At 40.8% G+C, this 13,760-nt stretch overlaps 1 protein-coding gene across 1 annotated transcript; it reads right to left on the reverse strand.

The window, feature by feature from the left end:
• Nucleotides 1-11,058: 11,058 nt before the first annotated feature.
• LOC310871727 (signal recognition particle subunit SRP54-like) lies at nucleotides 11,059-12,459 on the reverse strand (the record flags this gene model as incomplete). The annotated part of the gene is made up of 1 exon (XM_083783366.1): nucleotides 11,059-12,459. The coding sequence occupies one exon, from the start codon at nucleotides 12,457-12,459 to the stop codon at nucleotides 11,059-11,061; it is 1,401 nt and encodes a 466-aa protein (XP_083639492.1).
• Nucleotides 12,460-13,760: the final 1,301 nt, after the last annotated feature.

Raw genomic sequence — 13,760 nt, forward strand, 5'->3', positions numbered from 1 at the left:
GCTTGTATAGGTCTGGTATTTTTGAAAAATTCAGAAAACTGTCATTTTCAAACAGACATTTTTAGAATCTGATCTCAGGTCAGGTTAATGTCGGATCTCATACCTGCTGTTACAGTTTATATGTGGACCTATCGAAGTGCTGCCAACGTTGTGTCTATAACCTTATGCACCTTGTCTAACCTTGTGCACATAATGTACCAATAATTATGTGTTAATATGCAGATATTTTATCCTTTACTGCATGGTTTTTCATTTTTACTGTTTGATTTAATTTTGCCTCCCTGTCCACCCCATGCCCGCTTTTCTTTTTCTCTTCATGAAAACAAAATGAACGATGGAGCTTGTGCAAAAACAAATGTCACACTGACTTCTTTGCACCTGTGATGTGACAATGAAGTTCATTCTGCATGATTCAGAGTGAATTCTTTGATACTCCTACACTTGTCAAATTGCAATACATCGTGCTCACACGCTTTTCAAACCATATTAAAAACCTATAACTTCAATATACAAACGGGGAATAAAAATAATGGACCAGAAATCAATAAAATGGCATCATTGTGATATTTTAAGAAAAGTGGCTATGATGGGAATGTCCTCGTTCATTCCTTTTGGGGACTATTGTGTTTAAAGTGTTTAAAAGGATTCACGCTGCAGCAATCTGTTCAGATCTCCTCCTCGCCTGGGACATTTTACATGTTCAATCCCCTGATATCTGAGAGTGGCCACAGTGTGTTAATCTTAACATCAGTGCTTACATGTCTCCCTGTGTCTCTCCAGTTCTTGAGTGCTGAAATAAAAATGTCAGGCACAGTACCTATTTTATCCAATCAGGAGAGAGAGAGCCTCAGCCCATTATAGTAGCGGCGAGTAGCCTACAGGATAAACAATTTAAATTGGAAGTGGTATAGGGGGTAAAGAGCCAATTAACAAAATGGGAATTGGAACTAGAATTGAAGCTGAGAAATGTGTGGGGGTGGTGAGGGACATTCTACATCACTAATCAGAATATAACATTTTAATAATAATAATAATAATATATATATATTTTTATTTAACAAAACATGGCACCACATTTTAATTAAATAATAGCCTATCCTTTCAGAATGGAAGAGAATGACCTTCATGCTTAATAATCAAATAAATAATTAAATAACGCATAAAGCATTAATCGTATTAACAGCACATGCACGCACGCACACACGCTCGCGCACACGCACGCGCGCGCGCACACACACACACACACACACACACACACACACACACACACACAGACACACACACTGTCTCACACACACACGCACACAATATCAAATCACTCACTTCTAAAATGTGTTGGGCTATAACTTAACCGAGCCGTTTGCGACATCTTCTGTTGGGGAATTTATGCTTCAAAAATGAATTTGACACTATAGGCTGCATATTGTACAGCGTATATCAGATCATATAAAAGTGATTAGGTGAGATTCTCATGCACTTTCTATTCGTAGGCTACTTCGTAGTAGGCTTATTTGATTGGGATGTATCCGTGCCTATACTTTGTGGTCAACAACAATAGCCCAAATGCTGTTATTTGAGAAATATCCATCCATATTTTATTAAAAATCGGCCTACATCCAAAACGGGAATGTGCGTAAAGACGCATTATCTTTGGTGCGCTTTGGCGTTCAGGAGTTAAACTGGGAGACATGCAGCTGCGTCTACTGTATATGCGAATGGCACCAACGTTAAGACAAGCGGGAATCAAACATTCCGCTAAGGGAATTGAGTTGCAACTGAAGTCTTTATCGAACTCAACACACCGTCCTCAAGTCAAAAATAAGTATAGTCTGCATGGTCCCTATATTTATATCGTTTAACTATACCAAGACCGTTTTTATTGCAGATTTGAATTTAAAGAAGTAAAACAATCACTCTAGGCATAATTTATGCTCAGTTGCAAATGTATATCCACATAATTGCATAACTTTGCCTTACCTTATCTAATTTTAAATGTGCCAGTTGTTGGTGGTGACAAGTAGGCCTAAAGCATGTAGGCTGCACTTTCAAAAATCAGACGGGCTTCAAAAATAAAGGCAAAACCCATAGTTTACTCCGAGGATGTGCGTCGCTGAGAGGCTGCAGTCCAATTAGTATAGGCTATCTATACAGTCATGCAGGATCCAAAGCCAGCCGTCTCCGCTCAGTCTGCGCGCAACTGGAGAAAGCTGTTGTATTTAGTGCCGTGACGTCACGAAGACATGTGGGCGGGAGGAACACGTGCAGCAGGCTAATGGTTGAAAGAGTGATGGAATTCTACTACAATACTACTACTACTGTATTATGTATACGTAGGCTATATTCCTATAGCTGCATGCTGACTCTAAATGTTAGCACACGTCAATTCGTTGACGTCAATCAAGATTCGTTCCTCAAGCCTTGGACTTACGGACCCAAAAGCATTGATTGATTGATTGAAATATTTATTAACAGTTTGCAGAATTTACAGTACATTTCAAGCACAAACTCAATACAAAGACTGTTAACTGTGAGTGGACGACCCAATTAAGCATTACACTTGTTTACAACAGGGTCCACATTGTTCAATTCATCAAAACATTTAGAGACATACAAATAGACATTTCTATGTAGCTAAAGAACAGAACAGGAATTCATCATATAGGAAGCAAAAAGGGAAAAGATACATATACAGTGAGGGGAAAGGGGGGGGGGGAGGAGTCCTCTTGCTTTTGGGTCCGTAAGTCCTCTTAGAGGACCAAGGAAGTAAGGCCACAACTCAACTCAACTCAGGAGTGAATAGGCTATAATGAACTTGCATACAGTCCATGACCATGAAGGTTCTCGGGAAGCATAAATAGATACCGTAAGTACAAAATCAAAAGACGCCAAATAACTTAGAATGATGACCTGACTTAGAAATGCAGGGACTAACAGGACACATGATGACTCCACTGACAATCTAAACACAGGGATAGGCTAACACCAGAAAAATGGTATTCCATCCCTCCAGACTATATGGTCCATAGCTCTAATGCATTAGAGCTATGGACCAGAGCTACCTCCAGACTATGCCAAGCCAAGGCACTAGGGTTGTAACTTGCCCGGGTTGTGCTTATAACCACGCCCCCGGCAAGTTAAGTTTACTGAGGTTAAGGTTAGTGTTATAGGGTTAGGTTTTTACTGAGGTTAAGGTTAGGGTTAGGGCTAGGTTTAAGCTGTAAATCACAGCGACTGGCCAATCACAGGGCGTCCTTGCACAACCCGTGTAGGCTTTGGTATGACGCTGCCAAGGCACACGGTCAAGGTAAACTTTATCGCCCACAAGGGCTTTCACCCCTTCACACATTAAAGGTGTTCTGACAGTGACAGCTCGAGGTGGCCCAACATGTTATCATTAAAGGTGTTCTGACAGTGACAGCTCGTGGTGGCCCAACATGTTATCATTAAAGGTGTTCTGACAGTGACAGCTCGAGGTGGCCCAACATGTTATCATTAAAGGTGTTCTGACAGTGACAGCTCGTGGTGGCCCAACATGTTATCATTAAAGGTGTTCTGACAGTGACAGCTCGTGGTGGCCCAACATGTTATCATTAAAGGTGTTCTGACAGTGACAGCTCGTGGTGGCCCAACATGTTATCATTAAAGGTGTTCTGACAGTGACAGCTTGGCCCAACATGTTATTTGATGTTGTTTTTTTCTTTAGTCGCCCTCCTTTATATTTAATTGTATTATTATTCATTCATGCACTGGTGATAGATCTACAGTATATATAGTGATATATGTGTGTGTGACGCCCGGGATTCAAACTCAGGTCTCCCACGTGAAAGTCCAATATATATATATATATAGTTTTCAATAATATTTTAATTGGTTTTTTGATTTTAATGACAAAGACAAAACAAAAAACAGACAGCTCAGCTCAGACATGTTGTGAAGGACACAGATATATGCATACACATACCTGCATCGGGACATAAAATAAAAGCACAACATACACAGTATATGGACACATTGTTTGGTGCTTGACAGCTAGTCTAGATGTGTAAACAACTACCCTGAGAAAATGTAATAATAATAATAATAATAATAATAACTAGAACTGCACTCGAGTGCATACTTGCTTGTTGCACACTAGTAGGCCATAAATGGCCAACTAGTGCGCAAGCAGAGCGCGCAAGTCCTTTCGACCGCTGTAAACTGTCAAATCTCAGTATCTCTGTGAAGGAACGTTTGAAATGTATAATTTTTAGATGTAACTATTTGCTACCTACCTATTTTATGCATATAAACACCTAGTATTATTAAGTATAATAATAATAAACTTTATTTGTATAGCACTTTTCATACATAAATGCAGCTCAAAGTGCTTCACAGGGCAGGACACAAAAATAAAATACAATAAAAACACAAGTAGTTAAAATGATAAAACAATAGCAGAGAAAAAAACCGAATATAAGAACATAAAATAAATAAAAAGACATAAAATAAAAATAAAACTCAACTAAAAGCAAGGGTGAAGAGGTGAGTCTTGAGTTGAGATTTAAAAATGTCTACAGAGGGTGCGTGTCTGAGCTCGAATGGAAGTTTATTCCAGGCTGTTGGGCCATAGAAGCAAAAAGCTGCCTCACCGTACTTTTTTGTGCACTTTTTTTTAGGCACTTCAAGTAGGCCAGCATTGGAGGACCTGAGGGGGCGGCTAGGGACATATCTAGGTAGGCAGTCACGGAGGTACGGAGGTGCGAGACCATTGAGAGCTTTATAGACAAGTAACAGAATTTTAAAGTCAATCCTATAGACAACCGGAAGCCAGTGCAGAGATGCCAAAACTGGAGTAATATGTTCTCTCAACTTAGTTCTAGTTAAGACTCTAGCTGCTGCATTTTGGACAAGTTGTAATCTGTCAGTCGTTTTCTTAGGGAGTCCTGAAAAAAGTGCATTGCAATAGTCAAGCCGAGAAAAAACAAAGGCATGGATTAGCGTTTTTGCATCGTCCAAGGACAGATAGGCTCTGATTCGTGCAATATTTCTAAGGTGAAAAAAGGCAATCTTGGTAACATGATTAATGTGTGAATTAAAATTTAATTCAGAATCAATAATAACCCCCAGGTTCTTTACTGTACTGTTACTTTCTACAGTCAGGTTGCCAAGTCTGCTAATTATTGATTCTTTTTGCTCGCTAGAACCGATTATGAGAACTTCTGTCTTATCCTCATTTAGTTTGAGAAAGTTCTCACTCATCCAACATTTAATGCTAGACAGACAGGTCAACAGCGGGTCTAAAGCACAGGGATCATCTGGGGCCACAGAAAGATATAGCTGGGTATCATCAGCATAGAAATGAAAATTTACTCCGTGATTGGAAATTAGTTCACCCAATGGCAAAATGTATAAGGAGAACAGCAGAGGACCAAGGATCGAGCCTTGTGGGACACCAGAGCTGATGTTGTGTTTGTCTGAATCAAACTCGGCTAGATTGACAAAGTAGCTTCTGTTTGAGAGGTAGGAGGAGAACCATGACAGGGCCGTACCAGACAGGCCTACCCAGTGCTCCAGGCGCTGTATTAAAATTGAATGATCAATTGTGTCGAATGCAGCCGTTAAATCTAGGAGTAAGAGAACCGATACATGTTTCTTGTCAGCAGACACCCTAAGATCATTCATTACTTTTACCAGTGCAGTTTCAGTGCTGTGACTTTTCCTGAATCCAGATTGGAATTTGTTGTGCACATTATTGTTCTGTATAAATTTATCCAATTGATGACAGATGCATTTTTCTAAAACCTTGCCCAGAAAGGGTAGATTTGAAATAGGCCTATAGTTACCCAAAACAGAGGGATCCAGGTTGTGTTTTTTGAGAAGGGGCCTAACAACGGCCGTCTTCAGGGTGTCTGGGAAGATGCCAGATTGGAGAGAGCTATTTACAATTTTTAGGATGTCTCCAATCACACTGTCTAAGACCTCTTTGAGAAAGGTGGTGGGAATTGTATCCAATGAACAGGAGGAGGATGTCATCTGTGATATGGTTTTGCGGAGTTCGTCTTCATCAATTGCGCAAAACGATAATAGGCTCCCCCTGGAGAGATCTACCCTGGGACCATGAGCTGCTGTTTGAAGGTTTGCGCTAGCAGCAGCACCATTCATAATATCAGCTCTAATGTTAAGGATTTTGTTATCAAAAAAGCATGCAAACTCATTACACTTAGCTTTAGAGGCCGGGAATGACTGTTTGTAGGACTGGGGGGGGTTTAAAAGTCGATCAATGGTAGATTCAAGTTTCTATCTATATAAGTTTGGGTGAAGAGCTAGTCATACATATACACATGCACCACGTACTCTGGTCCCAGCAGATCAGGCACAACTTGCTATTTTATTTTTACTGATTATGTATATAGTATACGTATGACTAGCTCTAAATGATGACGTAAGATATATGGTCATTTGTGGTCGTTTGGTCCCAGCAAAGCAGCCATATACTATATAGGCATATACTATATATAGTATATAGGCATATACTATATACATATACATATACTATATAGAGTGTGTAGTTGTAAGTTGATTAGCGGTATACTGTGGTTACTTTGCGCCAAAAACCGTGACAGCTGTCCCGCCATTTGATGTTTATGCAAGAAAACAGAAAATCTGTGCCTGGTTTGCTGGGACCAAACGACCACAAATGACCATATTTCTTACGTCATCATTAAGAGCTAGTCATACATATACACACCACGTACTCCTTGTCCCAGCAGATCAGGCACAATTTGCTATTTTATGTTTACTGATTATGTATATAGAATACGTATAGCTGTAAATGATGACGTAAGAAATATATATAGTATATATATAGTATATAGGCATATACGTATACATATTATACTATATAGAGTGTGTAGTTGTAAGTTGATTAGCGGTATACTGTGGTTACTTTGCGCCAAAAACTGTGACAGCTGTCCCGCCATTTGATGTTTATGCAAGAAAACAGCAAATCTGTGCCTGGTTTGCTGGGACCAAACGACCACAAATGACCATATTTCTTACGTCATCATTAAGAGCTAGTCATACATATACACACCACGTACTCTGGTCCCAGCAGATCAGGCACAATTTGCTATTTTATTTTTACTGATTATGTATATAGTATACGTATGACTAGCTCTAAATGATGACGTAAGAAATATATATAGTATATATATAGTATATAGGCATATACTATATACGTATACATATATACTCTATACTCTATACAGTATAAAGTGTGTAGTTGTAAGTTGATTAGCGGTATACTGTGGTTACTTTGCGCCAAAAACCGTGACAGCTGTCCCGCCATTTGATGTTTATGCAAGAAAACAGCAAATCTGTGCCTGGTTTGCTGGGACCAAATGACCACAAATGACCATATTTCTTACGTCATCATTAAGAGCTAGTCATACATATACACACCACGTACTCTGGTCCCAGCAGATCAGGCACAATTTGCTATTTTATTTTTACTGATTATGTATATAGTATACGTATGACTAGCTCTAAATGATGACGTAAGAAATATATATAGTATATATATAGTATATAGGCATATACTATATACGTATACATACGTATATACTCTATACTCTATACTGTATAAAGTGTGTAGTTGTAAGTTGATTAGCGGTATACTGTGGTTACTTTGCGCCAAAAACCGTGACAGCTGTCCCGCGGAAGAGACCGGGCGAAAACATTACTTGCGCGCTCTGCTTGCGCAAGTAATAATAATAATAATAATAAGACAATAATAGTATCAACCCACAGCAGAAGGTAAACAGTAAATTAAAATAAAGTAAATAAATAAAGAATGATGATCCTATCGATCATAGTTAGTGGTATCGTTTATGTCAAGGAACCCTTATGGTTAAGGTGGCAGCTAATTGAGGGCAAATAAAACGAAATATGGGTCCCATATTTTATAGGCATCTGTTGTGGAGCGTAGCAGGCATGTTAAGAATTCCAACGGCATGCACTGCATGATTATGTTGTGCCAATCTTTCTTTGTTGGTGGTTTCTCATTAATCCAAGACAGCAGAATATTTTTCCTATAGCAGCATAAGTTAAAAGATTAAACAAACGTTTATTGAACTTGTTAACAATCTTATTATCAGGCAGTCCAAGAATCAGACACATAAGGGTCAGGTTCGAACTCCATATTGAATAGCTCATTCAACTGCTGTGCTGCACAACACCCAACCAATTTTGTTCAATCATGGAAAGTCCAATATCTTAACTATAGATATAGACCAAAGGGATATCATATGGACTGGAGGAGATATTAGATTTTTAAGTCATCAGGCTGATACACTGGCAGTGAGTCACTATGAAAACATGTACATTTATTCACTGTATTGACAGACTACACATAATTATGTTATAATAGAGACCAAATGGAAACACGCACATCCCAATAATAATGTTTCACAGGTGCTGAACAACAACACGAAATCCACAGTCACACAGTGTAATTCACTCATTCAGAGATCCATTGCAGATATCTAGAGCTAACAGCTCAATATATATATATTTTAAATCTATACACTCGTTCGTATCTGTCTCTTTTGTATATCATTCTCACTGCTGATGACACCTGAATTCCCCTCAGGGATCAATAAAGATTTATCTTATCAGGTGTTGCATCATCTCAAGGCTTTGACAGCTTTTGACATCTTCCAAAGATTGTTATTCACAAGTCACTTAGCATCATTTAGTTGTCAGGCAGAGTGGCAGTAGGTTCAAGCCGTCGAAGTGTCCTGGAGTATGACAGAACTGCTCCAGTGAGTGAGACAGTGAGTCCACTACATTTTCCAAAAGGAATGCATACTGTATTTATTCAGTCTGACCAGAAAGTGATAAAACACATTATTGCCACCGATGATCAAAATAAATGACCAGATCGAGGTTGTTGTTGAGATTAAATACAAATAAAGTGAAACATTTCTTTTTGTTATAACCATTGTGCTTCTTTTCTGATATCACAGTACATTTTTGTACTCATTATTTTTGACAGTATGGCCGATTCACACCTTATCATCAGTGGTGGAAAGTAACTAAGTTTACATTTAATCAAGTACTGTACTTAATTTAACATTTCGGATGTAATAACACCTGATGTTTTAAACTTTAGAACATCATGTGTTATTCCATCCAATGTGATATTCCATCCACACATCTACTTTAAAATCTAAAGTATATCTACTTTAGAATCAAAATTATATCTACTTTAGAATCTAAAGTAGGCCTATATCTACTTTAGAATCTAAAGTAGATATGTGCCTGTAGATCACTGGTTCTCATAGTCTGGATTTTCGGTGGTGAGCTGACCAAGCTCACCACCGGAGCTGAAATAACGTTGCGCAGTGGTGAGTAAAAACAGAGAGAAGGGCTGGGGCGGTGGCGGTGGTTTGCTCTTCAGCGCGGCTCGTGACGTCATGTTGTAGTTCGGTGGTCACCTAACCACCGTAAATCCAGACTATGTAAGAGCCTTTACAGGTCTGTAACTCTGAGAGATGTACAAATTGGTTGCATATGTCCTTGAAAAAAACTTTGAGAATCACTGCTGCAGATGAAGTCCTGGAATGTATCAACCAAACATACATACAAAGCTGCGATGAACAATGATCATAACTAAGAAGGATAATTAACCACCCTCTCTCTCTGCTGTCTTAAGGCTCATACATAGTCTGGATTTTCGGTGGTGAGGTGACCACCGAACTACAACATGACATCACGAGCCGCGGTGAAGACCAAACCACCGCCACCGCTCCAGCCCTTCTCTCTGTTTTTACTCACCACCGCTCAACGTTATTTCAGCTCCGGTGGTCAGCTCACCACCGGAGCGGTGGTCACCTCACCACCGAAAATCCAGACTATGAATAGGCCTTTAGACCAAGGGGCTCTTGGAAGGATACTGAAAGGTGTCAGGGAGCAGAACCTGTCAACAGTTGTGATTTGCAGGCCTATAGTATTCCCGAGAAGATGGTGCACATGATAGCAGCAAGCTATTATAGTTGGCTTCGAGTCAAGGTTCTGACCCACAATGGTGACACTAAATATTTTTGAGCTACTCGCAGGCATCCCATACAGGCTGATATCCTGGCCCTCCTCCTGTTTATTGTGGCGATGGACCATGCCGCCTAATTCTAGACTATGTCCGTGTCTGGACTTGGTAAAGCAACACCTGCCTCTGATTGGCCCCCCTCTGACTAGTAGTCAGGGGCTATAGTAAGAAGTATTAAGTTCCCGCGGGCGGAGCATTCTTCTCACATGTACTACAGGCTCGACACCAATTTAATCGGCCAACTCGCTAGCATAATGATTTAATCATTACACTACGGATCCTGCTGCCGCAGCTATTTTTCCAAGAACCCCCGCAGACTAGTTTCCCTGGCTGTTAAAGGATAGTTTTAGACCACGAAAGGGGGCGCCGTCTCTAGCAAACATGAGCCACGGCAGACACCACCGAGCGCCCCAGGAGGCACGAGTTGCAGTGTTGAGTGTTGTGAAGTTCTAATTTCCTAAGCCCCATTTGAGTTCCAACCCAATATGGACAGAATAGTAAATTATTACCCCCCCCCCATGGCAATGCTAACACAGAGCAATACTTATTTCCCACCACGGAGTAACCTCACGTCAGTGTCACCAGACACAGAGAGACAGTCGTAGTATTGAATCACGCGACCATGCCTGTGAGACATGCAATCAGTTGGCAAGAAGGAGACACTCCTTGACCTTGACTATCTCTGACACATAGTAAAGAAAAGGAGTCGGGGTACATACGTCGGTTAGACATACTAACAGTCTGACAGGCATTAGTCCAACAACACTGTTGCTTCCGACATGCGTGGCCGGTTACAATTTACCCGTGGCCGGTTAAAACTCACCCGTGGCTCCCAACATGCGTGGCAGGTTAAAACTAACCTGTTGCCTCCCTGTGAGGTTAGGGTTAGGTTAGGGTGTTGGTCGAATGCCTGTCGGACTGTTAGTACGTCGGACCAAACACATGCACCCCCAGCTGTCATGAGTTGGTGTAAGCTAGTCCACATCCTCGCTTTGCATCTCATCACATCGGAGACCATCCATGCCACCCATGTGATTCAGGTTTCGGGGGTCCATCATCTTGAACATCTGGTTCATGTATCCACCTTTAAAAAGCCCCATGCTGCCTCCAATCAGAGAGAACTTGGTCAGTAACTCCTGAACATCACTGGTTGCAACCCCTGCCCCCCGAGCAACCCTCTGGATCCTGTTGGGTTCTTTACTGAAGAGCTTAGGAACATCCTTGTCATCCAACTCTTGGTCATTCATACTATCCATGATTGTCATGTGTTTCTTCAGTTTTGCCGATATATGCTGTTCATTTTGTTTGCTCATGAAGCCAAAACCTGGAATCATTTGCATAAAATGTCCAAATGGTCCCATATTCTGAAACAGTTCATACATGCTACGCATGGTGATCTGACCATGTATCAAATTATTCATGAGTTCTTCATTGTCTTCCAGTTTCAATTCATTAATTTTGTTGAACAATCCTTCGATGTCTCCCATTCCCAGCAGTGTTTTGATGAAGTGTTGTGATTTAAAAGGCTCAAAATCATCTATGTGTTCACCTGTTCCAATAAAGATGATTGGACTCTTAGTGGCAGCAACAGCACTGAGGGCCCCTCCTCCTTTAGCGTGTCCATCCAGTTTAGTAACGATGACTGAGGCCACGTCTACTTTATCTTTAAAAGCTTTCGCCTGAGATTCACAGGCCTGGCCAATAGATGCGTCCATCACATACACTATGTTGTCTGGTTGCACAGCGTTGGAAACTTGCAGCATCTCTTCAAAAAGAGATTCTTCTTGTTTGTGTCGTCCACTCGTGTCAACAATGATGATCTCAAAGTTCTCTGATTTAAACCTCTTTACACCTTCTGCTGCAATGACAACCGGATCCACCTCTGAGTAACTTCCATAGAAAGGAATTCTGGCTTTTGTAGCATTCTGTTTCAACTGATCAAAGGCACCGGCTCTGTAGGTGTCAGCACAGATCAAACAGGTCTTCCACCCTTTTCTTTGGTAGAAATACGCCATCTTAGAGCAGGTCGTAGTTTTTCCACTGCCCTGCAGACCAACAAACATGATGACGTTGTTTTTCCCTTTGGTTGGATTCCAAGCATTCACGCCTGGATCGACCAGCTGAACCAATTCTTTGAACACAGCACATTGGATCATCTTTTTCTTGTTCAGACCAGAAGCCATCTCTTCCAGGACAATGGCAGACTTGACATTCTCTCGTAGCCGTTTGACAAGTTTAATGTTGACATCAGCCTCTAACAAGGCAGCGCAAACCTCCTTCAACATGGAGTTTAACACATCCTCATTGATAACAATGGCATTACTTAGAGACCTCAGCGACGAGGTGATCTTCTTCCCCAGGTCGGCTAGAACCATGGTGACGCATTAATGTCTCGTTGGAATAGTGGTCTCTGTGATAGTCGTACTGGAGAACTAATGGAGATATGTGTGGTTCATATACTCTCTGAGAATGCCATTTTATACTGCGGGATGTCCATGTCATCCCAATGATGTCACCATGTGTCAGACAGCTCCATATATATGGGCATGAAGACGTATTAATGTCTCTCCAGTTGAATTGATCCCCACAAACTGAAAAAACTGAAATTGATGACCGACCGACCGACTGGTGACTAGTAGCAGAACATGTAGTATGGTTTTGGATCAAAGTTCATAAACTCTATGAGAATGTGATTAATTATATACTGTCTGGTGGGGATGCCCATCCCATCAATGTCATGATGTGTCTGCCAGCTCCATATATGGACATGTGCAAATTTGGGCAAGGCTAGGTCAGCCACATGGAGTCCATGATGGCAGACTTAGAGTACAAGTATCATGACTATCAAACACAATCTGGACCGACTCAAACATATTGGGTTACTATGGCAACCTAGTATCAACAAACCTGGGTTCTGCGAAAACCCAATGATGTCGCAATGGTGTCAGCCAACTATACACTTTGTATGGAGTTCTAGGTCAGCCATGCCTAATTATACAGCAGTCAAAACATGAAGTTGGCTGTTGTAGAATGTAGAGGCACCGTGAGGAGATTTGAAACATTTGGGATGTGTGGCATTTTGTACAAAATGTCTGATTTGCTCAAATACTTTAGCATCAGTAGTAGGCCTACTTAATTCTATACTTCCACTACTACTGCATGCACATTAAGCTGTGAAAGTATTGTGTTGGGCAAACTATGTATTCACCTCTGCGTCCAATGTGGGCGCGCGCGCACACACACACACACACACACACACACACACACACACACACACACACACACACACACACACACACACACACACACACACACACACACACACACACACACACACACACACACACACACACACACACACACACACACACACACACACACACACCCTCCTTTATTCCCTCCTTTATTCTTTTACACAGCTCTTGGCTGTCCTCTAGTGATTAAGAAGAAGAACAACATGTATGACTATTGGAACCATTCTCTACTCTAAGCCCATGTCATGGTATTTATAGCAGCCCACCCTTGTTTTGTTCCTTACTTTTATTATATTTTATTACATATTTTGTTTTACTGCAGTTGTTTATGTTGTGCAGTGAGTCAAGATTTTTCTCAGCAGATTAAAATTGATTGATTGAGTGAAAATTGTTTGTAGAATTAGTACATTTCAATGAAGGTA

Source organism: Protomyctophum parallelum (assembly GCF_964188405.1).
Source record: "Protomyctophum parallelum genome assembly, chromosome: 15".
NCBI lineage: Eukaryota > Metazoa > Chordata > Actinopteri > Myctophiformes > Myctophidae > Protomyctophum > Protomyctophum parallelum.